The 27,186-nt window shown below is 37.8% G+C and overlaps 1 protein-coding gene across 3 annotated transcripts; it reads right to left on the bottom strand.

Moving 5' to 3' along the window:
- Positions 1–3,002: 3,002 nt before the first annotated feature.
- fmnl2b (formin-like 2b) lies at positions 3,003–25,780 on the bottom strand. 3 transcript variants are annotated; one of them, XM_060868637.1, is made up of 27 exons: positions 25,210–25,780; positions 21,699–21,782; positions 18,856–18,936; positions 17,624–17,700; positions 16,118–16,201; positions 15,861–16,010; positions 15,667–15,775; positions 15,495–15,571; positions 14,332–14,425; positions 14,121–14,195; positions 13,927–14,037; positions 13,421–13,570; positions 12,907–13,008; positions 12,197–12,554; positions 11,765–11,947; positions 11,192–11,316; positions 10,167–10,369; positions 9,740–9,974; positions 8,792–8,860; positions 8,621–8,701; positions 7,938–8,067; positions 7,455–7,618; positions 6,720–6,821; positions 6,312–6,413; positions 5,971–6,094; positions 4,024–4,138; positions 3,423–3,530 (listed from the first exon to the last, which is right to left on the bottom strand). In XM_060868637.1, exons 1-26 carry the CDS (start codon positions 25,324–25,326, stop codon positions 4,047–4,049), a joined length of 3,279 nt encoding a protein of 1,092 aa, XP_060724620.1. In that variant the 5' UTR covers positions 25,327–25,780; the 3' UTR covers positions 3,423–3,530; positions 4,024–4,046. The 3 variants fall into 3 exon arrangements, with proteins under 3 accessions (XP_060724619.1, XP_060724620.1, XP_060724621.1); XM_060868636.1 differs by lacking the exon at positions 4,024–4,138 and having other exon boundaries at positions 3,003–3,530; XM_060868638.1 differs by lacking the exon at positions 3,423–3,530 and having other exon boundaries at positions 3,809–4,138.
- Positions 25,781–27,186: the final 1,406 nt, after the last annotated feature.

Genomic DNA, 27,186 nt, shown 5'->3' with positions numbered 1-27,186 from the left:
GTGTCTGCTAAATGGCATAAATATAAACCCTTTCATATAATAAACATCTAGGCTTGAATAAATCACCCTTTTTTCTTCAGCCAGAACTGAAAAAAAAAAGGTGGAGGTGAAGGTGTGAAGGTGGACCGAATCACTAATAGCTACAAAATACCAGTTGATTGTAATGCAAAGCCTATAGGGGTCTGTTAAGCTGAAAATCAAAAATGAATTTCACCTTTCAGCACGATAATGACCATATCAAATAAAAAAAAAGACTTAAACAAAATAACGTCAGTGTTTCTGAATGACGTAGCCAGAGCTCAGACCTGAATCCATGTAAAAATCTGTTTTTATATAGAAGAGCTTTGCTGATAGACTTTCACCCAAAAAGAATGAGTTGCGTAATAAACTCAGATGTGCTTCAACAAAGTAGTATTTAGGATTGTGTATTATATGTAAAGTAATTTTTTGACATCACAAAAACCTGCCTTTTTTAAGAGGTGACTTTACTTTTATATCCATTGCAGAGATTAAAAATATTGCAGAAAATTATATTTCAATTATTTTTCAGTCATTTGTCCTATAAACACCCAGTTCACTTTATTCTAATAGTAGTTATTGTACTTAAAAATGGTAAGTAATATTTAATAGTAGTGTTAATACTGTTAGTAGTGTTTTATGTCTTTATGTATAAAAAGCAAACATATTTGCAAGTGTTTTGCAAGCGTGTCTAAATGACCTTTGCTTATTAAAAAATCCAGATATGAGTTATATAGTCTGTTTCTCTGCCGTCATTACACTGCTGCCATCTGCTGGTCACAATCTGTTACTGCTAATATATGTAAAGGTTCTACAGCACAAAATGCACCCACAACAATTTAAAATATAACTTTACTACTTAAATTACAGACAACCGTAAAGCATGAGTTGAGCCTGGTTAGTTTAACAAGGTTTTGAATGAACTACACACAGGCAGAAGATGATGTCATTTTCAAAAACAATAATAATAAGGCCTGGTGTTAACTATTTTGTATGAAAGGCCTCTGCCTGGTGTTAACTATTTTGTATGAAATTTAATGATTAAAGATTTTAGGAGAAATTGCTTAGTGCCTCAGTGACAGTATGATAGTCAGTGGTTCGTCTGTCTTGTCTCAGTCACAGTAAGTGTAGGTTTAATACTCAATGGATGGAGTAAATGCTGCGTTGACTTCACTACACTGATGCTCACTAATTGTGAATTATTTATTATGTTTATTTTTTCATGCCACTGGATGGCTTCATCAGACACCAGATTTTTCCCCTGGTTTATGACCGTGTCTCAGTGAGGTTTGTCAGTTTAACACCTTAAAAAGATTTCTCTGTAATGGTGCCATCCTCACTGATGGAGATTTCTACATCAAGATCAGACACAGCAGAAGAGCAGGTAATGCCAGGAGTGTACGTGCTGCTGTAAGGCATGCGTGCTAACATAGAAGAAAAGCACATGTATAATTGTGCATCTATATTCTGAGGCATTGAACAATTGCAGGGAAGTGATCAGATGTCACCTTCTCACAGTGCAAGAGTCAACATCAGAGTCAACATAGTCAACATAGCTGTTCGGTTTACGAGTTGGAACAATGATGGAGAATGGAGATCATTTTAAAAGTTGATTACAATACGCACAATATGCGTTTTTAAGTAAATATTAATATTTCTCTATAGACAGAACAAGGTTTCCATTTTTGTTTAAACCCCAAACTGAATTACATTCCAGTCTACGGTTAATCTCTCCTTCTTTTATTTTTCTCTCGCTCTCAGCTCCTTTCAAAGTTCAGTGCTGCCATTTTATTTTGACTCTATTTATTTGTTATAAAGACATCTACTTAGGGAAGAGCTGTATTGATTTATGTGATTTAATCATATGCATTCATATGCTGTATTTGTATTCTTTTCTTTTGTTCATTTTGCAGTATTTCTTTTCTGAATTGTTTTTTAATGTTCTGTCAATTTATTTTCCTCTTTTCTACAGTAATTCCATTTGACTTTATTTATTTATTACTACATTCATTACTATTCTATATTCTTTACTGTTTTTACGATTCTATTTCTATTCAGTTTTTAAAGTCAGACGTCCTACTGTGTATGATTGTGTATGTGACTAATAACATTAGAATTTAAATCACATGTCTCATTGCAGTACAGGGTAAATTAGCAAGGAAAACACAAGAGCACACAATAGTACATTTCTGGTGTTGTTGCTTTATTTTCCATTGATTCCAGTTCAAACAGTGTAAACCAAGGAATGCTATATGTGCTGCTAACATCCTAACATCCGCCCAAGCTTTTTGAGTGTAATGTGCAAACCACAGACTATTACCATTACCATTACGTGTGATGAGAGAGATATTTAGCACAAATTGACCGGATCCACTTGTTTCACCACTGATCTAAATAATACTGCAATACATTGTGACATCATAACATTAAACTGATCTCAGAGGAAGCGGATTGTTTCAACAATATTTACAATATCACAATGGATGGTCAATGTAAAAAATAAGGGGTTCACTTTTTGTAGCAAAATATCTGTATATTTAAAAAAGGATCCTTTTTTTTTCCTCGATGCAGTATTTTTCTTTTAAAAAGAAGAAAAGTAAAAAGTCCTTTCCACGGTTCACGAACATCACGAGAGAAGCCAAGCAGGAGAAGTAGTGTGTGCCGACATACATTTAACACTGAACTTCATGGATTAAACAGAGATTTTGTGAATCAGTGGTAAAGGAGACTGTCCTCCATAGCACCAGTGATAGAGACGGACCTCCATAGCACCAGTGATAGAGACGGTCCTCCATAGCACCAGTGATAGAGACGGTCCTCCATAGCACCAGTGATAGAGACGGTCCTCCATAGCACCAGTGATAGAGACGGTCCTCCATAGCACCAGTGATAGAGACGGTCCTCCATAGCACCAGTGACAGAGACTGTCCTCCATAGCACCAGCTGTCTGTCTTCCCTCGTGCCGGTCTTTCTTAAATCTCCATCCAGTTCTTTTTTGCAAGATCGTTCATTACGAGGGCAGAATATTTAAAAAAAAAAAAAAAACAAAGTGCGTCATCAGTTGTGTCCCAAATCAGACATAAACACTGTTCACGGGAGATCGAAACACCACAGTAGTCGAGCGTGTGTGGACACTTTCTTTCCGTCCTCTGTCTGCCACAGTCTCTGAAAAAAGCTGTTCATAGAGCCACTTCCACTTGCAGAGTGCACAAGACATGACATATGACTCCTGCCTTCCAGTCATCTTCTAAATGCATTGCAGGTGAATCAGTTCCAAGTGCAATTAATAAGAAAAAAGAACATGAAACTATTTTTTAGCTTCTACTTTAACCTTTGGAACTAGTGAAAGGTGCAACAGAGTGCTCCCCTCTTTTTCTTTTTTTCTGTAATAATTGAACCCCCTTCTCAGCAGATGGTGGCCACTCGGAGCAGATGAAGGCTCTGTCTGTCAACGCTATTTCTCCCACTCCTTTGGACGGCATCGGCCCGGCGGAAAGGGTGACTGCGCAGGTCTGCGTGGGCAACACAGTGACAGATATGTTTAAATATCTACAACATGGATTAAATTACAATGTCCAAAAGTCTGAGTCATCAAGAATTACCAAGAACTGTTTTAATTTGGTCAGGAATTGTCAAAATCTCATTTATTTCTCCATTCAGATCATAACATGATATTTCAGTAAATTCAGTACTAAGTACCTGGACCTGAATTTCTTTTTTTTTTTTTTTTTTTTTATTTATTCTGAAAGCTCTTGGTTACTGACTCAGATTTTTGACACGACTCCAGGGGACAGGTTTGTAGTTACAAATTCAACAGTTTGCATCGGTGCATGCATGTGATGAATAGATGAAATGCCAGGAACGGAAAATAAGCTTCATGCAGTAAAAGGAACCTGTAGACGTCATGCTCAAAATAATGCAGAATGAGTAAAAACAAATAAGAAAAAAGAGACAGGTATGAAGAAGGATGGACAAATCAGGATGGGCGAGAGAGAGAAAAGCCACCTTTCTGAGGGAGAGAATTTAATTTAGTAATGGAAGTCCTCGGAGTGGGTGGGGTCACAGAAGAACCGTGAGCCGCGCTTGGCTGATCGTGCGGTAAAGGGGACGGTCTTCAGCACTGTGGCAAAACAACATCCAATCACATCACAGGAAAACGACGAGGTGTTTTTTTTTTGTTGTTTTTTTAGACGTGTCCCAACAACTAGATGCAATTATTTTAAATATGATTTAACTGATAGTTTTCATACAGTCAGTATATCTGATACTCAAGGATCTGTGTATATTCCCAAGCTGTCTACTCAGTATATGATATGTGTATATTCCCAAGCGACTGTACAGTGTTAACAACATGCCTTTACACTACCGGTTAAACTGTATGCGTAAATGGTGTTGTTTCTGCTCATTTTCCATCGTGCCGTGACAAAGATTTCTGCTGTTTTTTATCCCACTAAACTCAGATGAGAAGGCATGTACATTCCCAGTTAATCTTGTAGCCAATACAGTTTAACACATGTTGAGAGGAAATCATTATCTGCCCTTTTTCACATACACAAGCTCTGTGATTGGCTACTGTGTCTCTGATTGACAGGTGAGAGAGAGAGTTTGACATCATTCCCACCTAATATTGCATCCCTGGCGCTAGACCATGGAGACAGAGACTTAGTGGCATTTTTAAAAAATTTTAACTCACAATATCCCTACAACAGGGCATGTTTAGACAATGTATACTCATCTAAAATTTAAATTGGAGTCAGGAGAATAAATAAACACGTACTTCCTAATCTGTATGATCTGCTTCTGAGTATCAAGCTGTTTAAAAAGAAAATTTAAGTGAACTCTGTCACCTGCCAATTATACATTATATACGTTTTTTCCCATGATCACTGTAAGGTGGACATGGAGGTCATGGAAGACGTAATGTAATGTACTGGAAGAGGTTTTGTTCGTCAAATTAATCAAAGACGAAAAGGGTTTTCAACTTTTGAAAAACAAAAAACAAACGTCATCAATATGCCACAAAGATGAAGCTGAACTACTGTGACGTTACTAGGTTAGTACCAGGTTACTGATATATGCAAGCTTAAAGCTTTTTATGAGTATTTTACCCAATAAACTGTTCATATTTGCCACAAAAGTCCCATTACACAGGATGTGATGTGAAACGTGAATGAATTTAATGGAGGTTACATCTCCAACACCTGAGTTTATTCCTAACTTGGATTTTTCTCTCTACTTTCGGCTGGTTTGTTCATTTGCCCTAAACCCGCATTACTCACTCACTCATTTTCTACCGCTTATCCGAACTACCTCGGGTCACGTAAACCCGTATCATTTAAAATTAATTTAATTATTTACATATACAGAGATTTTTGTTATTGATTTTGTTATTGATTGACTCCTCCAAAAAAGGTTTTCCTCTTTTTGTCGCCACCACCGTGGTCTGATTCTTGTCTTGCTGTATTAATGCTCTGGGGATTTTAGGTCTAGAAAGCATTCACACTTAACCCTGTATCCTAAGATTTTATTCACATGCATTAACACTAGTAGTTAATTCATTCTATACATGTATATGAAATAAATAAATAAAAAAAAGATAACTGTATACAATTTAGGAAGGAATCTAGTTAGAATTATATCATATAAAAATCATTAATATCAGTTATTTTCTGTAATTTGTCCTGTATTCTCATGCTAAATAAAGACATGTTTAAGTCTCTCGTTCATTTGCATTTGCTAAACTTCATCTCAGACCTTCTGAAGCACTTCATGTGGTTGGATTTACATCTTTTTTATGATTAAATCTGCATTTTTGTACGCTTAATCGCTCGTTGGATTTAATCCTGACACACAAGATGCATTGTGTGTGAGGTCTAGGTACATGTGCACTGCTTTCAAAAGCACATTTGTTTATCTCTTGACTCCAAGCATTAATCTGTGCCTGAGCCACACCTGTAATTATGTCTTCGATGGCGCCGTCTTTGCCCTCGTAGACATGGCGGCTGTCCTTGCCTTGCCTCTTCCTTAGCTCGGCAATCAGCCCCTGCTGCTGCCTCTTGCCTTTATGAGATGGAGACTAATATGTGGGAAAGAAAATGATGAAAAAATGCATTTCATTTATACAGATATTTCTATATTTGTTTACAGCAATTTGAATTAAGACTAATACACACTGGGACGTTTCAAATAAACGTATAAATAAATAAGGATTTATAAATCACTCTGCCTTGGACACTGATTTATGAGAAGCAAAAAAAAAAGATAGAGTACATTTTAAAGTACGTTCAGTTTACCTGCTGATCCTCCTGCTCTTCCATCATGGCCTCTTGTTCCATAAGCTTCTCCATCATCAGCTGCTCCTGCTTCTTCTTCTGCTCGTTCTCATCATCTGCTTGCTGAGGAAGAGGCGATAAACAGATGAATAAAATGTTATTCTAGATGAGTTCTATGTGAAGCTTTTTTTTTAATCCATCTTAATTTTTTTGTAGTTCTCTAGCGTACAAACTGCAATGTTTTCCAAGATGACAACCTGCTGATTTAAAAAAAGATTATATTACATTAAAATAAATGTACACTGTTAGTGTACAGAGTTTTTATAATAAAATTGTATAGATGTCATTAACATACACGAAAACCTATTAGGATTCTATTTATCATTATGTCTCCAAGATTAAAAAAGAATAATAAAAAACCAGACTCACCCTGTAGGCCTTAACGAAACGCACAAAGACTGGGAAGAAGACAGAAGGTGGCATTGTTTTGGGGCTTTCGCCGAAATACTTCACAACTTCGTCGAAAGCGTCCTGTATGAACACACATGATGTCAACTGACTGTCACATATCCTCCCTGTTCACCATCAATCTCTCTCATTCCACTCCTTATTTATTTATTTATTTATTTTTTCAACTCTCCATCATGAGTAGGCTCCTGTTATAACGCAGCACTTTTTATTTCTCAAATCTGATTGGTCAGACGATTGACTGCAGTATCTTCACTCATTCATATTTGTATGGAGGATGCTACATGCAATTTATATCTAATACTAAACAGATTAAAAAATTTTCTGCTCAATAAAAAAGTAAAACATACGGGCAAAATGATTTGATATAGTGCCATTTTTCTGTAAGAAGACATTTATTTAACATTTAAGGTAAGAGCCTCCAGTGCCAACGCTTTCAGTTAGAAGTAAAGTTGTTTTCCTCTACAGGAAACTCTTCAGGATGAAGAGGATTGTAGTTTCTCTGTAATACAAGCTCTATTTCTTATTTGCCTGTTTAGAGCAAATGTGGTGCTAATTCTGCTTCAGAGATTTCTGAAGCAGATTTCCGGGTTTCATAACCTGGATAAAAATTAACCCAGGTTCTAAATTACAACTCTGAAACCGTCCTCGTTTAAAAAGTAGGTTTAAAACTTCAAAAGCTTGTTTATTTTCTACCTGTGAGATTCTAGCATCATCCTGTAGTTTTTTCAGCCTGCTCTCGTTGTGCTGGATAAAGTCTTTGAGCAGCGAGTTGTGGCCGTGCATGCTGTATTCACGACGAGTCAGATCCATCCCTCTCTGCAGCTCCCTCACGTCCAGCAGAACATTCTCCAGAGAGACTAAGCAAAAAAAAAATCACAGTACTGTAAATCTCTCAGTTAAACAGAGGAATACAAAATGCTGCTGGGATAAAACATTCAAATGCTGCAATAAAATACTTCTTTAGTTTATTTTCCCTCTATAATGTACGAAAGCATGAAAACCTTAAAACTGTTAATACTAAATGAAAATGCTTCAACCAAACAAATAAATATAAACACATATCCATCTTTATTCGTAATACATTTGCAACAGGGTGCATTTCCTTAGTGCTCCATATTCTGGACACTCTTTCCACTGCTGCACATACATTATTGTGATAATAAATAAAACACTTACCAGCAGCAGCTTTCTCTACATAATGGAGCTCATTGTAGAACATGCTCACAACGGCGTATTTCTCCCTCACCACATTAGCGATGTAGTGCAGAAGGGTCTGCTTCCTGTCTGTGGACTTGGTCTCCAGCAGCTGAGATAAAAAAAAGATTCAGATTTGATTAGAGGATGTAAAAAACAGTACAAAATGTGATTCATTATTGAAGCATTTGGTTTATGTGTTAGGTGCCTAGTAAATGTACAGACACTAAAATACAGAAATTCACCCAAGAACAGAAAATACAGAATCAGCACCCAATTAGTTAACAGATAATTACTGTATGTCATGAACCTTTTTTTACCCGTACGCTCGCGGTTCTTTCGCTCAGCAGAATGAAAATCAACATATCAGACATTTTCAATAAGTATAAACAAATGAATAATTTTATTGCAAATTAGTCAGGACAGATGTTTTTTCCTCTGTTGGGAAAACCTTGCACTAAATTTTAGTTGTTGGAGATTTTGATGTTTATGATCAAGCACTCGTGGCATCTCAGGGTTTGATTTCATTATTTACTTTGAAGATGTTTAATTCACTTCTTGTATTTGACTTGATTCAGAGTCGATTTGCTCTGAACCAGAAAGACAAAACAGGGCTGATTCAAATGCACTAAACACAAAATACTAATATTGATCTGCAGACTCACCAAATCTAAACTTTGAAGCTTGAAGCCATACACAGCTCCTCTCTTACTGCTGTTCATGTAGTTCCCCAGAGCCAGAATGATCTGATAAATGAGAGATATGAGAGAAAAATTGTATTAAGTGAGATAAGGAATTGCTCTGTAGTGCGTCTCTGTATAAACAGTCCAACTCACTTCAAGGATCTTCTTCAACTTCTGGGAGGATTTAATGGACACAGATGCAGCAATGATGGCATGAAGTTGCTGAAAAAAAAAAAGGATGTAGACGTAAATAACCATGTCCACTACCATCTACCCATCCTCTTTTACCCATCCATCTTTCCAGCTACACATGCAGAGATTATAGCAGTGTTTAATCGTTCTGTCTGTGTTTAATATTTGATATCATTAATACCTTTACTCACTTATCCTCTCTTTTCCCATCTGTGTGATTAAGCCATCCTATATCCTTTCCTCCATCCATCCCTCTATCCATTGAGCTACAATGTACTGTGTAATGTTTATTCAGTTCCAATGAATTCCTATCTATTGTTTTAATCCTGTGCATTTGCCATCCATTAATGTGATCTATTAATCTTCTCAATCTTCCGTTCACCATCAGTCTATCTCCGTCTAACATTACTACCCATTTTTATTTCTTCAGTAACTGCTTTAAACTGGTCAGGGTTGTGGTGGGTCCTGAGCTTATCCCAGGAGCTCTTGATGTGAGAATACATGGTGGGCAGGATGCTAGTTCATTTCAGGGCACCAGAATGTGTAGACCCATTCACAACTAGGGGCAGTTTGGAGTAGCAAACCCATGTTTTTGGGAGTTGGGAAGAAACTGAAAGAAACCCTGAAGAAGATTAGATGGATATGTAGAACTCTGAACAGACAATAAACCTGAGCAGAGCAGAACCCTGAATATGAGAACCCTGAACCCTGAATCATGCACTTTTTTCCTTTTTCCATCCCCATCTTTCCCCCATCTCCCTATCCAAAAAATCTCTCTATTACTTCATATCATAACATCCATGGACATTATTTTTTTCTTTTCTAACACCTTATTCTCTACCCCACCCTCCATCCCTTCTTCTCTCCACAACATAATTACTACCCTCTACCTCCCCCTCTATCACTCACCGGTGTGAGCATCTGCAGGCTGTCACTAAAGTTGCCCATGAAGGCCATGATGGTCATCCTCTGAGGTAGCCGTTCGATCTTGCTGAACATCATCATGAAGCGATCCTCGTCAGTGAGTTCCACCAAGGGTCGCCGCTCCCTCTCGTACTGCCGCAGCGTCTTTACCTCTGCTTCGGTGGGCATAAAGCGCATCAGACACTCGGCAAAGTCCACAGGCACGGTGCGCAGGTCAAACCTGAGAGACAACGGACAGGAAGTGGTTCGGCTGTGAACTATATGTAGCTGCAAAATTTGACCAAATCAAATCAGCCCAGCAAAAATATTAAAAGAATGTACAGATTTTCTAATGACTTCTGATAACCCTTTGTTTGTACTTTATATAATACCCTATGGAGAAGTGTACTGAAGTGCAGAGGTCTATACTCACGACTGAATTGCTTTGCAGATCTCCTCAGGGCTTTTTCCTGCTTTGCGTAAAGTGATGGCAAGGTTCTTGGCCCTGTTGGCCTCTAGGAGTGACACTTTACTGGGGCCTTTCTGTGGAGCTTTCTGCTTGCTCAAGGTCATATCCACTGAAGGACCCTGGGCTTTGGTCTTAAACATCTCCTCAAACTCATCCACATTCAGATCCTGCCAGTTACAGGTAAATGGAAGCATGACAATTACATATAATACAATCCTATGTGAATGGGCTGTCACTTTTTTTTTTAAATTAAAACATGTCCAGTGTAAACTAGACTCAGTAGGTTAACCACCATCAGTGTTTTTTGATGTTTTTTGACTGACTAAACTGAGCAAAAAAATGTCATCCAGATGTGTTTATCTGAAAGTTGAGTCATGTCAACTGGATGTCTTTAAGGATCCTTAACCCTGGTGGATACAAATTTGTAGAATTTGCCAAATTCCCTCTGAAGTACTGACTGAAGTAACTGCTCAAATGAGTAGTGAAATGTTTTGATCTAACTAGAAAGAAGTCCAACTGACATGACTCAAGTTACAGATCTCTGACTCATGGTTAAGCACGAACTACATATTTATTCTCATGGTTAAGTATGATCATAGAATCAAACCTGCTAGAATGTACTCAGGGGTAACGATCAAAGACATCCAGTTGACATGACTAAATTTCAGATAACCAAACCTGGATGACTGAGAATCTTCACAGACACAGTTTTTGCTTGCAGGAGTAGTTGATCTCTAACCAGGATTTATCTACCATTCATTTAAGCTAGTCAATACGGTTTCCAACAAAATCTGGCAATCAAAGTCTGCCCAGACTCCACATTAGACTTCACATGTCCAGTGGATTAGCTGATATATGTATCATAGCATCATGTTAATTTAAACCTCTAAATGTTTCAAAGGCATGACCAGACAAGTAATAATAAGATTTAAGCACTTTTGTGCACTACTGTTGTGAAAGGATGGTAAAAGTCCCAGATGCCTTATTACCTCCAGAATCCTTTCATCATCAATCTCATTAAAGACAGTGCCATTGATCTGATTAGGTTTCAGAGCCACCCAATTAAAGACCGGCATCCGGAACTTGGTCTTGATTGGCTTTTTAATTTTCACCGCTGGAACAGGGAAAAGATGCAGATGTGATCATCAAACAATTTTTTTACTCAATTAGACAACACACACACACACACACACACACACACACACACACACACACATACACATACACACATAATTTATAATGTATGGCCACAGAAAATAAACACAGCAAAGATCACCAAAACAGAGGAAACCTACAGAAGAGCTTGATTGGTCCATCTTTGAGGGCAGGAAGAAAAAGAAAAGTAGATAAAAGCAGAAAAGTTTAGAGAGTAAAACAAACAGCAAAAAAGTCAAGCAAGCAAAAACAGAAATTTGCCGTGAAATGTAAAGAAAATAACTGGCTACGGACTAGAGGAATTAAGCAGAAGCAGAAATCAATAAACTTGGCCAAATTTTTTGACTCATACACACAGTTACATAGACTATACAGTACATTCAGATATATCCACCTAAAGTACATACCTGTTAGGCCAGAATTGAATATGACTGTGGGCGTGCCACAGCCAGGGAGAGGAGGGGCTACAGGGGGAGGAGGTGGGGGTAGTGGGGTGGACATCTCCATGGCCCGCCCAAGGGGAGGGGGTGGAGGAGGTGGCGGTGGTGGAGGAGGAGGAGCAGCAGTGACAGCTGATGGTTCGTCTGATACTGCATGACAGAGCAAAGAATCTATTATTTACATTTATGATGTCTAATAAAAACATTAAAGCTGTGTTCAAAGATAATATAATGTTTGTTAATGTTCTTTAAAAATAAACTAAATATACTGTACATTTTATATGTACATGTTTTGCTTTTATTGAAATATAAACACACACACACACACACACACACAAACAAACAAACAAACAAACCGAAAAAACAATTTAGCTTATTTGGCCGACATGTTTTACTCACAGGAGGAGTCAGGCATTGGTGGTGGTGGAGGAGGCGGTGGTGGTGGTGGAGGAGGAGTGGCTATCTTCCTCAGGGTTCCAGTTTGTGACGTAGAAGCATACGAGCTGCTGGCACCTGTACCAGCCTGGACCATGGCATCAGGGCATGGTGAGAGAGGCATGGGCTGAGGAGGAGAGGGCAGAGGGGACGTTTCTCCCTCACCATCTCCCTCTCCTCTCACCTGGATCTGCAGACTACCACGTCGCTCAAGCTCGTGAATCTTCTTCTCCAGCCTGGTCTGCTTCTGGATGGCTTCATCCTTCTCACGCACCATACGCCGGAGTGAGTGCACCTGAGAGCTGGCGTCCCTGTACAAAGCCTGCATCATAGTAAACAAACATTATCTACTTATTCTCTAAAATGTTGCTCAATTCGGATGAGGTTTAAGTTCTATCTTTCTGATACAAGTCTTTTTTTTTTCTAGAACTGACAGAACTGATATCAAAAATACTTTCTCTTAATCATTACCAAACTTTTGGGAAATATTTGGACACATAACCACTTAATATATTAATTTTTTCTAATATTCTTGAAGAACAGTTCACGTCATCGCTTTTATTTCACGTGGCTGATTTTAGGTCAAATCTAAACTGTATTTTTTTTTTCTGAATTATAGATTCTAACTCGGTTAGTTTGAAATGGGTTTGAGAAAATGTCGTTTAAACCCTCACCCGGAGGGAGTCCAGCTCCTTGTTCTTCTGCATCAGCTGCTTTTCCAGCTCCACAATCTTAGACATGGCCTCATTCTCCATGTCCAGCAACTTGTCCGTCATCTAGCAAGAGAAAAATCACAGATGGCAATAACAGGGTTAATTTCAGAAAAACTCATTTCAGAGATTTCATCAAAGAATAAAAACTTCATTAATATTACAACATTGTACCGATCTGACCTCTGGATGTCTTTTGTATTTAATAAATGTTAAAATGCTAAATATATTTGGTTTATTTGGAACCAAGTCAAACAGCACCACTTATGATCATAAGAAAAATACACACAATGACAGAAAGAAGCATATGGGATGATTTCTTTCTATCCCAGTCTGTAGATACATGCAGCCTCTCACCAGTTCTAGTTAGGTCCTAATTCATGTGCATGTTGTATTGTTATATTCTGCTGCACATACTGTATCTATTGTGTTAAAACTGTGGTGAAGAAGGTGTTTAGATTAGATGAAGTCTTCATACTTGTGACAGACTCTCCTCCAGCTCCTCCACGCGCTCCAGCGCTGCGTTTTTGGTCTCAGCATCCTCCAGCAGTGTGCCCACATCGAACAGGTTATCTAGGTACGCCTGGATCTGTACCTGCAGCTTATCACTCTCTGTGTGTTTCAGTCTCTATATGCACACAGAAAAGTGTAAGAGTATGAGTGGATGGGTTTATGTTAAGGCTGAACATATTTTTTCAAGACCTCAGTTGAAGACGTTTTATTAACCGTGGTGAATTATGCTATGAATATCAAGGTTATCACACACCTATTACCTGTTTAATCACATACCTATTAATTGATTGGTTCTTGTATAATTAACAACCTTGCTAATTTATGTCCATTATATACAATATAAAAGTTTGCATAAATACAAAAACGTTCCTTAATTGTATGTTTCTAAAACATTAAATCTGAATGCCTGTGGTAAATAATCACCATTTCAATAATTGGGCAATAATTTTGAATGACTTAATGGTGTCTTACTTCCAGATAATCATCCAGTGCAAGCTTGGTGAAGTCATACTGCAGGTGAACTCGAAAATTCATGTCTTCTACAGAGTGAACAACGATGTTGATGAACTGCATGCATGCCACCTACAAAGCAGTGGCACAAATCATTAATGGTGCAAATGCTCACAGAAAGCCATTAAGATTAGAGGGTTCTAACATTAACTCACCATGAAATCAATATTGTTGTCTTCATTTTTAAAATCCTCCATTAGCTTCTCAAACCGCTGAGACTCTGAACAGACCTAGAAGACCAAAAACGAGCTCAGATCAAAAAAAAACCTCATTAGCAGCCAATCGCGAACCCAAAAACTCATTACATTAATAAGTGGAGTTAAAAACTATCTGAACTGGTGTGACTAAAGTCAGAAGCTCAAGTACCTCTTTGAAATGGTCAAAGGCTGCAAGGATGATCTCATGCCCTCCTCTCACAAGACACACTGCAGCCAGAAGCTCCAGAACCAAAGCTTTGGTCCTGTCCAATACATGACACAAGCAAGTCAGAAATTATTAGCTCCTGTCTCTATCATGCTGGAGAAGAAACCACAGCATATACTTCATCATAGTGAACTGGCCCCAAATGACCAGCCTTGCAACAGTCCTTCAAGTCTGAAGTTCACAGTAAAGATGACAGTTGTCTTGCCCATAACGGGATCCAGTGATAATGGTTTTGTGAAGAAAGACGATCAGGCATATTTCATTCCAATGTCTTATTGAGCTTATTCAGGGTATAAGGAGTCAGTCATCACTCTGATTAAATCAGCATGCATACAATATTCATCTACTCAGATATTTGACTTCATTAAGACAAAGAGGACATAAGTAATCACTTTAATCAACATAGAGAGATGGATCAATGATCTGACACAATACAGGAGAAAATTCCCAATCCCACCCAGTCCAGCAGAAGTTTTGACCAATCCCACCAAGTCCAGAAGAAATCTTGATCAATCCCACTCAGTCCAGCAGAAGGTTTGACCAATCTCACCAAGTCCAGCAGAAGGTATGACTAATCTTAAACTGCTCCAGCAGAAAGCTTGAACAATCCCACCCAGTCCTTCAGAAAGTTTGACCAATCCAGCACACTCCCACAGAAAGACATATACTGCTCGCTTCAGCAGAAAATTTGACCAATCATGCCAGACCCAACATAAATCTTGACCAATCCAGCCTGCTCCAGCAGAAGGTTTGACCAGTCATGCCACATACAACATAAAGCACAATAATCATACCTGCTCCAGCATTTATTTTTTTTGTAACAGACTTCAATATTTTATATCTTCTGTACATTATATAATATTGTGAATTGTGTAATTTAAACAACTTTGACTCAGACAAGGATACTGAAGGTGAATAAATGACTGTAAAACCCATTTCACACCAGACCATATTACAACCAATATTTTCCCATATTGGACCCTCTACTTCCACTGAAATGTTTAAAAAGGTCATATGTGTCTTTGAAACTTTCAATACAGAAATAAACATATATGTATATATATATATTAAATGTAATTCAGCCTATTAGGCCTAGTGTGGATTACCTGGGATTTTTGATGTTGAGGCTCAAAGCAATTTCATTTACTGCATGTGGATGTGACATAACCATGTTGAAGCCATACTATAGACAAAGAAAATGTGAGGGAAAGGATTAAATTTGTAATAGAATCTGTCTGTTTTTCACCAAAGTTTCATAGTTCTTTCTAATCCACATACCTGGTAGTTCATAATGGCTCTGAGACACATGATACAGACGTGCACATCATCTTTCTTACAAACCAGACGGGAATTTTTGAGAGTCCTTCGGCTAGGAAGAGTGTTGGACCTGTAAAACAAAGTATGATTAAGTTCCTAATCAAAATGGTAAAAATATTAGGAATTAAAAGAACAATTTAATGTGGCTGGTTTACCTTAAGGAGTGTCGTGTGGAGCGCTGAATACTGCTGCTGCTGACTGGTGAGGACAGACTGGTGTCTCCGTGTAGATCTTCTATAGATCTGCTCCACGGGGTCTCTACAGATGCCTCTCCACTAGCGCTTTCTGCTGCATCTCCATCAAAGCTGGAGAAGGGAAACGATGATGTAAAAAATACAGATTAATCCTAATATCCAAGCTAATAGATGAAGAGCATGATACATGAAAATATGATATGGAGAAAAAGACTCACGTAACAGCATATTGTGCGAAGGATAGGTACTCCACCAACACGTCCAAGCCTTGATTCTCTTCATTCAGAAACTCTCTCACCCACCTGTGAGCACAGGAAGAAAAGAATCTTAGTGAAAGAACTTGTTTAGTTTAAAAAACTGTGTATTAATTTCAAAAGTGAAGTAAGAAAATGGTTGAAAAATAAATCACACAAAATGGGCTAATTTAAGACATTTGTGAGAAGTCTTGTCCCCAAGAGTGTCTTCGGCCATGCTAAAAAAATTCTCATACAGTCAACACTTTATATCTACTTGTCTTCCACTACATATGCAAATCTGTGACCTCTGAATGCATGAAGTGTCCAATATTCCTCCTTTTTTTTTCCTGGTTAAATAAGTGCATCATCCATGTGAACAAGCTCCAAAACTGAACTGAGATAGATCAAAATGCTGTTAAAGCCACAATTTTAATTGGTCAGAAGATTAATTTACAACTTTATAGACCTATAGTGATTTTGTTATAGTGGCAACTAACACAAAAACTTTAATGATATATGCTCCTCATAAACAGATTATTTATATTATGGTGACATTTTCTGCGAGTAGATGTTTATTTTGCATACTTGAAAGGAGCCACCAGTATCAACTCTATTTTAAAGTCAGAGGTAAAGCTATAACTGTATGTTTTTCATTGGATAGATGGGTTTGTGATTTTCAGAACACTTGAAATGGCATTTTTTGTCATATAAATGTCTAGAGATGCTGGCGATGGAATACAGCTGCTATAACAAACACAAGTTGGCTGAATGTTTGCATACACCTGACCATCACCCTCATATAATTTAGATTTAGTTATAATCATTTCGTTATTGGTTTTATTATTATTTATTTTTACTCATTCAGCCACAAGATCAGTAATGTGTTACAGTCTGTGTTCCAGTTCATCCCAAACTTGCTCAGTGGGGTTGAGATCAGGGCTCTGTACAGGCCACTTTATTCCTTCCTGTCCAACTTTGGCAAAGCGTCTTCATGGAAATTGCTATAAACTATATAAACTATAAACAGATGAAAAGTATTAAATGACATTAATTTGGTTATCAAAACTGCTACAGTTTGAGGAATAAAACACTCTGGAATGTCTTGCTATTAGAAAATAATCAGCTTCGGGTTCGTAACAATAAGATACTTAGAATGAACATGATTAGCAAGTGATTTATTCCTTACTTATTCTTGGTCATATTTTGTAAACCACTGTTTAATGGTTCTATGGAATTAAAAATAAAACTGCAGCAGCAGGATCCTGCAGCCCGGGTTCGATTCCTGGGCATGGAGCTAACCTAGCCACTGAAGATTGTTAGTCTAAAAGTGCATCCAGCATATAACCTATGCGGACCACGTGATCCACTGTGGCGACCATGGACAGGGAGCTGCTGAAAGAACAACAACAATCCTCTGCGATCTTTAAACCAATCCTTTGCTTTTTAAAAGAACTCCTAAGTAAGACTGTCTGACAACACGTAACTCACCCAATATGATTAGTTCGGAGTGAGATTTCCAGCTCACGGAGCACCTGGGTGGATTCCTGAACTCTCCTCCTGAATTTCTGCAGGAAAGGTTTATAATTTTAGCAAATTGATGCAAACAATACCAGGCATCACACAAATGCATATTTGCTGAACAAGGAGCTCAAGTGGGAGGCCTCACTTCCATGCGCTAAATAAACTGAATAATGTACGAGCTCTGCACAAAGAAGAGCACAAATATTATCCACGCACATTTACAGCATTTAGCAGACGCCCTTATTGAGAGCGACTTACATTTTATCTCATTTTTATACAACTAAGCAATTGAGGGTTAAGGGCCTTGCTCAGGGGCCCAGCAGTGGCAGCTTGGTGGACATAGGAATCGAACTCACAACCTTCCGATTGGTAGCCCAACGCCTTAACCACTAGGATACCACATACCACTACGCTACACACACACACACACACACACACACACATTGTTATATCACGTGTAATGTACATGCTAACTCTCTTACACGCATGATAAAGTATATCTCAGAATTGAAAGGTCACAACATTCGTCACCATAGAAAATGACAACTTCAGACTCACTATAACAATGATAAATCCATGGTTCTTTGGTTTCCTCAGTTGGAAATGTTAAATGCTGATATCAGCACAGTGTTACAGCACAGCAAGCCACAACAATTCTGCATTGGAGCATACTGTATATTTCTGTGCTTTTCTTGTATTAAAAAAATAAGGCATGTCTCAGGCTTGGGTCCATTTTTCTCGCATGATATCAGCTAAAGCATTGTGAACAATTGTGAAGTCAAGGGTCAGTAAAGGTTGGACCTGAATGTATGTTTTGGGCTGTAAATATAATAAAACTTGTATAAAAAGGTGATATATTATGATGTGAAATATAATAAAATGGAATATGTAAAATGATTGCAAGAACCCTCTGTGTTTACAACCCTCTATTTTAGCACAATGTCCTGTAAACATACATAATGCTTGCACTGTCTATTGACTTGACTTGATATGCTGGATCAAGTGCTTTTTTAAGCTGTGTGTTTACTTGTGTCTGAATATGAAGACCCTTCCTTGTGTATAAATGTTGATGTATTGACTGTAACTTGACTGTGTGTGTGACTGCATAAGTATCACATGTTGTTTAGAGCCGGTATTAAAGGTATCAGCGATGAACATTGCCATATCAAGAGTAATATTATCATTTAGTTAAAACCTACCTTTCTTGTGACAGCAGGATCGAGAAATCCTCTTAGCTTCTGGATATACGTGTGAGGAGGATTCTTCACCTGGAATCGCTCCTGTTGCATACAAACACACAGATTTAAGTTATACTAATCACAAAAACACAAGAATTGGCCTTGCTGTTTAAATATACTTGGAGGGACTTTATACATACATACATACATATAGTATACATATAGTATCTATCTATCTATCTATCTATCTATCTATCTATCTATCTATCTATCTATCTATCTATCTATCTGTCTGTCTGTCTGTCTGTCTGTCTGTCTATCTATCTGTCTGTCTGTATATCTATCTGTCTGTCTGTCTGTCTATCTATCTGTCTGTCTGTCTGTATATCTATCTGTCTGTCTGTCTGTCCATCCGTCCGTCCGTCCGTCCGTCTATCTGTCTGTCTGTCTGTCTGTCTATCTGTCTAAAAATGACCCAAGAAACCACTTTTGACATAAGAGACAATTAAGGTTAAGAGAAAAAAGCTTGTTACTCCAAATATTGGCTTTATGTTGTTTATTACTGTTTACTTTTATTTGTCTTTTAAGTAGAATGATCATTTAAAAAAATCTTTAGGATTTTTGCACAGCACTACATACAGTGGAAATTCATTATTGTATATATGTATTGTTACATTGCATATATATCATAGTATATACTAAAAATGTTTGTTTTTTTCTGATATGAAATGATATTTGTGGCTTGGTGTGGCCTTTTAACTTGCCATGATGTAAATTATTCAGCTGAAGGAAGCTCATCCAGAAAGGGAACCATTTCCCACACACATTTTTCTTCTCTTATTTCATTCACGCTCTCTAGTCTGATTAGAGATGTGACTAAATGGCGTGTTACAAAGCTTGATTACAAAAAACAGAACGTTTAAAGATGAATAAACAAAGAAAGTGTCTTTATATCAGCTCAAATCGGATCTCGTCTGTGTCCGGGGGGTTAATCAGTAGTGATAATAAGAATGATAAAAACACATAAGCCTTATTTTCTATATATTTATATACTATATTTATATTATTTTAAACATACTTAATATTAAAAGGCTTCTGCTAATTGTTTATTTAATTTAAATATTACCATTTCATTTTAATATTTGTTTTTTATTTATCTTTTGTTCTATGTTTATGTTCTGTAAAGCTGCTTTGTGACAATGTCCATTGTAAAAAGCGCTATACAAATAAACTTGAATCGAATTTTAAACGTAGTCATATGCAGTAGGTATCATCTGAGTAAAATCTATATGAATGTCTGATGTTGGTACTGGACTTTTAAACCGTACACTATATTACCCAGGCAGCATCCACCAATTTTATTTTCCTCCTTCCAGCATCATCCTGCATGTCTCATGAGAGAAATATGATCATGCATTATTAATATCTCATTCGTTCAGTCGTCTCAGCAAACACATCCAGGAAGAAGAAAGAAAAAAAAGTCGACCATGCTCTCGCTGGCACACATTAGTGTAACCATGGCAACATCACATGCGTATGCAAATGCAGTAGGTGTGTATTTGTTCCTAGTGTGAGTTCCAATCAGTGTGGGGAAGTGAGGGAATTTGGAGAGAAGTAGAAACACAAAGACTCACTTTTAAAGCAGAATATATAAATAGTATAGTTCCTAAGCATATTATTGCACATTTCTCTATTCTGATGGTTGGAATAACTGAAAAAAAGAAATACATCCAAGTTAGACATCATGCTTCAGGCTTGACTATGTGCTTTGATTGCTGTTAACCATTACACATTTTATAATAACGCTTTTTAAATAAAGAATTTTTATATGTAGTTGGCCAGCAGAATGTAAACTGTGTCAGCAAACACCAGGTTCACTTACCTTTATTGGTTCATCAAATATCTAAGCGATCATATTCTAAAACTATTCGTGATTAAGGGCTTTGACCCTTGTGCTATTTTTAAGTATGTTTTTGTTTGTGTAAAAGCGTTTATTAACTGAGGTCTAATTAAAACTCACTGTACATAACAAGCATACAGTATATTCTAGCTATAGTGCATTAGTTTTTGCAGAAGGACGTTTTTTTATTTGTCAGTTTCTCCGGTAGTTTTGCTGTGATGCTTGTGGCCACAAGTGCTTGATTTTGAAGTGACTTCATTTCAAAATTTGTGATGCAACATTCACATTAAATTATGTTAGATAGACTTACTCATTTTAGATAGAGTCATGCCAGTTTCACATCCTATACCAGTCTATAAAATGTTAATAAAGTAACAAATGGATGCAGCTTAAATGTTTGTTTGGGGCTTTTGCTGAATGTGCGCTGTGACAATGTCATTGACTCGTCTTGGCCCAAACCCGTGGTAAATCTGTGCTAATTTGGAAAAATTCGCAAAATAATCGCACTTCTAGATCAATTTAGAGAGTTAAACTGTTTTTATCCTAATTTCAAAATTGAAGCGGTTTGTCCATACTGTTAACACTTCTGCTGCTCATACTAAAAATGATAATGGTAAGAAGAATGATAGTGATCCAAGTATTTTCAACAAAATATTGTCACATCATAAACCATGCTTGAAAATGAACCAGTGATCATATCTCAAGACCCTCAGCTCACTTTGTACTACATTTATGCTCTGCTTTTATATAGTACAAATGCAATAAAACACATATTAACTCAAGATATCTCTCACGCACAATATTATTTCTGCTCCAGTATCATCTCTGCTTTTTTTTCTCCCCTTTTCCACTGACATTTTTTTCGGTTTTGAATTAATAAACCGTTTCCAGCCAGTCTGATGGACAGGCGTTATGCTCGTGCAGTGATGTTTAGCAGCATTAAGAAATTGATCGTGTCACTCACCTGATCGCAGATGAGCTCCCACTTCTTCTCGTTATCGTACTGCCGTAGAAGCCTCACCTTGTCTGGTGGAAGGTTCATAGAGTTCTGCAAGATACAGAGACCATCATCTGTCACTCACGTGTCTGTTTTAGTCATGCTTTGACTAGACATTGTGAACATGCCAAGACTCACACCCACTTATTGAGTTTGTCCAGATGGATTGACCAGATTTGAAATAATTGAGATTAAGCACCTGCTAATCTCATGATCAACATATGGCAGGGCCACATGTAAGGAATAAATCCAATAGGAAATACTATTACACTATTGAACATGAAGCAGAGTAGCATGGTAGCATGCTGGAATTGATTGATTTTCAATAACTGCATCCCAATGTGTTTTATTATTCTTAAAACACAGCAAAGAATCATTCGAATTTAGCATTTGTTGCCATGAAACAAGTTAGTTCCTATTATTTTATAGCAGCTTTAAGCAATTGTTTTCCCCATTTGCATGTGTTGCTTTCTCTTTCTTGAAGCTAAACAAACACAAATCAGCAATGAAGAATTTCCCATAAGTAAAAATAAAATCTACAGGAACCCCAACAGGTTTACTGCTGACTGTTATAAATCACTGACATATTTAGACTCTTTCCAAAAATATTAAATTATTAAATGTCCAACCCAAGCCAACCCTCACCCACATAAAAACCTTTACTTTCACTATCGTTATAAATCAAATACTATACTAGCATATGTTCTTACTGAGTGCAGTATTGCGAGTATTTATGCAAACTTTGTTTTTCTTTTCTAAACTGCACTTGGGCATGAGGAAGTCATTATACAAATAAAAGCCATGATAATAACCGATCCCTGGATTTAATCAGGTTCAAAACAGATTGTACTGTTGGAGGTTTGTACACATTTGCATAGATTTCTTTGGAAAAACACTGAACTAAAATGACTTAAAGTCAGTGACTATTACACATTATAAAAGAAGTGTTTTGATACGGTTAAAGATTTCTGTGAGGAGATTTTATTTTTGGAAGGTGTCTTCGTGTCAGGGAAGTTTTCAAGACATAGGATGAGGAATAAGGTATAGTTTATTACAGTAACGAGTTTGTTTCTTTACATAACGCATCAACTGAAATGACTAAGAAGCGATAAAACATCAGCACATAAATTAGAAAGTCCGAGGATACATACGCTTCATACTATTTTATCCCAGGACATGGAGAAAGCAATCTAACAAGCATCATAGTGAGCACTAAGCACAGACCGTTCTGAATGTAAGCACTGATGCATTCCTACTCTCTTGGGAACAAGAGGCGGGTGCACAGATGATTAAATGATTAATTGGTTAAAACAGAACAACTGTGCTTCTTATTTAATAGAGTTCAAAGAGCATTCGACTCTATAGTCAGTCTTAGTGGGGTAGAGTTTATGATGCAAAGTTTTGGCATTGAGGTTGGATTTGTATTCCCTCCATTTTATACACCCTCAAAAATAACACTTATAAACAGCATTTATGGATTGCAGGTCTGAGTTCAGTTCCTAGAAGATCTGATTTAATCTTCTCTGCTCTGAACCTGTCCAAGAGAAATTCTTTATGCTAATTACACCAGATTAATCAGTTCATGAGATCTATCAGATCTATCAGGACACCCCAAAAACTTGTCACAAGGGCACTCTGTACTTTGAGTCACAAACAGCCGGAAACAAATTCCTTGTGTGTGTCAACACACTTGGCCAATAAACCTGATTCTGATTCTAATCTGATTCTGATGTCTGTTCATTAATTTGTTATCTAAACTGGATTTCTTATAATCGTTCAGAAGAGCATCACCAACGTGAATAAAAACGGTTCTACCAAGCACAAAGTGATTTAGTTTTGTGGTTAAAAATCAGTTTAGCAGTTTTGAATTACTATTTAATTGTACTGTTCATTATATATTGTCTAACATTGTCTGTATTGTCTTGTATAGTCTGTTTTGTCTTGCCTTGTATAGTCCAAGCTAAATGTATAGTATAGTGTTATTTTTACCCCAAAAACTTGTCACAAGGGCACTCTGTACTTTGAGTCACAAACAGCTGGAACCAAATTCCTTGTGTGTGTCAACACACAATAAACCTGATTCTGATTCTGATTATTTAGGATATATCTATACAATTTTTTTTTATATTATTCCCACCCTATACCAGTCGATAAAATAGCAATACATAAAAAAATTTATAAATTAGTTTTTGATTGTGGTATTTTGGGTGCAGCTTAAAGGAGCATAGGGTCCATTGTAAATTCATTCATTCATTCATTCATTCATCTTCTACCGCTTATCCGAACTACCTCGGGTTACGGGGAGCCTGTGCCTCCATTGTAAATTATTTGTCAAAAATTAACAATAATTATATGAATTTTATCTATTTTTACTTCATGCTGTTTTGACAAAACTACATAGTGATTTACGAACATATTATGAATTACTATATATATATATATATACAATTTGGAACATCAGTACAATATAGGGTTTTGATTCTATGCAATTTGTCTGAAAAGGGAAATGGTTTGTTAGGTTATAGATACGAAGTCTGAACTTACACTTTCCCTTTGTTTGCCTTAGACTATGGTGAGGGAACTTATTAGATTTAATCCTCATTATTTGCTTTAAAAACAGATCTGTCCGCAAACTTTTTTTTCTACATTATCCCAAACCGGCACACCTACTTTTTCCACCCTCAGTATACATACAGATAGACATGATTTAGTACAGTATTGCTTCTTAACTTCTGTATAGTAATAATTGTCTTGCCATATTCTGAAATACAGTAATAGCTGTTTGCATGTATTATTGTGTCACCATATAATTTTGGCATCCAATTTCTACTGTAAATAAATAATGAGTACAATAGTATACAGTTGTGTAATACATCTGTATTATGATTCATTTGCAATTAGGGTATGTTGTCTATTTTTAAATTCGATATACAAATAGAAAAACGAGATTAAATTATTACAAGTGGTTTAGTTACATACTATTTATGCAATATTATGGCATGTACAGTAAGAGTACTTAACAATTCTTCCTTTTTTGACACATTAATAAGTGTTCACAGCGTTTCCTGTTATACTGTACTTTGTAGTGTAAAAGGTGAATATCTAATATTGTGATAAAAAGCAATATGATCAGCAGAACAACTGGTATAGACGGGCACAGGTAGGTGAGGGGTGGCAGGATTGCGCACAGGTTTCTCCGTGTACACAGTTACGCAGACGCTAAAATACCCGTTCTAAGTAGCTATTGTGCAGCCGCAAACATCACATATCCATCCAGCCAAGCTGCACACAATAGACGCGCGCGTGTGTGTGCGTGTGTGTGTGTGTGTGTGCTGCTTTCACAAGCGATCTGGCCAAAAGGAGAGGGGAGGGGAAGGGGGTCTGCCGTCTAGAAATCCCCACTGTGCCACTGTTACTATTAGGTATTTCTATTACTGATTCCTAACCCAAATTACAGGATTGTACAAGCAGACATTACCAAAGCGATGGAGAACCTCTCCTCAAGCTCGGCGGGGTCAGGCATGGGCAGTTTGGGTGGCTTGTTCCTCGCCCTGAAGTCTGTGAGCTGCGCGTCCACGCTCTCTGCGTTGCCCATGGCTGTGTTTCTCTGTTTGACGAAGATGATGGTGATGAGGATGAGACTGAGAATGGCTCATACACCAGAGGATAAACTGGTTGGTGTTTCTTTTCAATCGAAAATGAATTCTGGTGCTGCACAATACAGTATTCAAAGATGCGCAGATCCTGATTTTTCCCCCCTCACAGGTCACTACACGTTTCCATCGATGGACCAGACGCGCTGTAAATCCGCTACATTGTTAATCCGTGCTTTTAGAAATTCTTTATCCACGGTTCGGCCTCGCAGCGCATCTTCTTGCATATTAAAGCAACGATCATAGACACAGACACCGTCTCAGTGGGACATCGTTATCCGCATCAAGCGCCGTTAATGTCTCATTCTCCGTTAGAGGCTCGTCTGCGCGCATGGCTCTGTCTCCATGGAAGTTGCTGTCCCGTTAATCCTGAGGCTCTGACGATAACACACGGAGTCCGAGCAACATTCAGTCCCCGACACAATGAACCCTTTCAACATAAGAAACCCCGCTGAGGCGTGACGAGAGTCGAGGGGGTGGAGGTGGGGGCAGGGGCGGCAATGTTTTGTTCTGTTGCATTCTGGGACGCGTAGTTTGTAGAATGATTTGGATTCGGATTCAGAATCAGAATCAGGTTTATTGGCCGAGTGTGTTGACACACACACAAGGTATTTGGTTCCAGCTGTTTGTGACTCTCAAGAGTACAGACGTAAATAACACTATACTATACAAGACAATGCAGATGTGAGAGACAGAACGAGAATTAAATAGGAATACAGAATATGTATATGACTGATCAGTTATGTACATAAAGTGTGAGAAGTGAATGGTAGTGCAAATAACAGTATTGTGCAATATTATGCTTTTTGTACAATATGCAGCAGCAGTAGTGTGTAACGTATACAGATGATATACAGTGATGACTGACAGTTCTGATAATGCAGTACTTATAGATATGAAGCAGGGAATATAATTATGGTGAGTTGTTGATCAGGGTGATTGCCTGGGGAAAGAAACTGCTCCTGTGTCTGGCAGTTTTAGTAAGCAAAGTTCTGTAGCGCCTGAGAGAAGGGAAGAGCTGAAAGAGGTTGTGTCCAGGGTTCGAAGGGTCAGTAGTGTTTTTTTTCTGCCCGGTTTCTGGTTCTTGTGTCATACAAGTCCTGGGGAGTGGGCAGGGGGGCACCAATTATTTTTTCTGCTGTTTTTACTGTGCGTTGCAGTCTATTCCTCTACATTTTTTTGCTGTTCCAAACCAGATCTTGATGGATGTATGTGCACAGTACAGATTCAATGACTATAGTGTTGAACTGCATCAACAGCTCCTGTGGCAGACCATACTTCTTTAATTGAGGTAGAAAGTACATCCTCTGCTGGGCCTTTTTGATGATGGAGTTTATGTTGCACTCCCTTTTCAGGTCTTGAGAAATGGTAGTGCCCAGAAACTTGAAGGACTCCACAGATGACACAGAGCTGTTGGATATTTTGAGGGGGAGTAGTGTTGAGGGGTCTTTCCTAAAGTCCACTATCATCTCCACAGTTTTGAGGGTGTTTAGCTCTAGACTGTTCTAGACTGTTCACCATAGCCGCTTCACCTTCTGCTGATATGCAGACTCGTCGCCATCTAAAATTTCAGGAGTTTAACAGTTGGGTCACTTGAAGTGCAGTCATTGGTATGGAGCGAGAATAGCAGTGGGGAGAGGACACATCCCTGAGGAACACCAGTGCTAATTGTGTGAATACTGGCGGTAAAACCTCCCAGTCTCACCTGTTTTTTCCTGACTCTCAGGAAGCTTGTGATCCACTGACAGATAGCAGGGGGTATAGAGAGTTTTAGGAGTTTGGAGTGGAGAAATGTAATATCA

The sequence above is a fragment of the Tachysurus vachellii genome, chromosome 4, assembly GCF_030014155.1.
Source record: "Tachysurus vachellii isolate PV-2020 chromosome 4, HZAU_Pvac_v1, whole genome shotgun sequence".
Taxonomy (NCBI): domain Eukaryota; kingdom Metazoa; phylum Chordata; class Actinopteri; order Siluriformes; family Bagridae; genus Tachysurus; species Tachysurus vachellii.
This window is presented reverse-complemented; position numbering and strand designations above follow the sequence as displayed.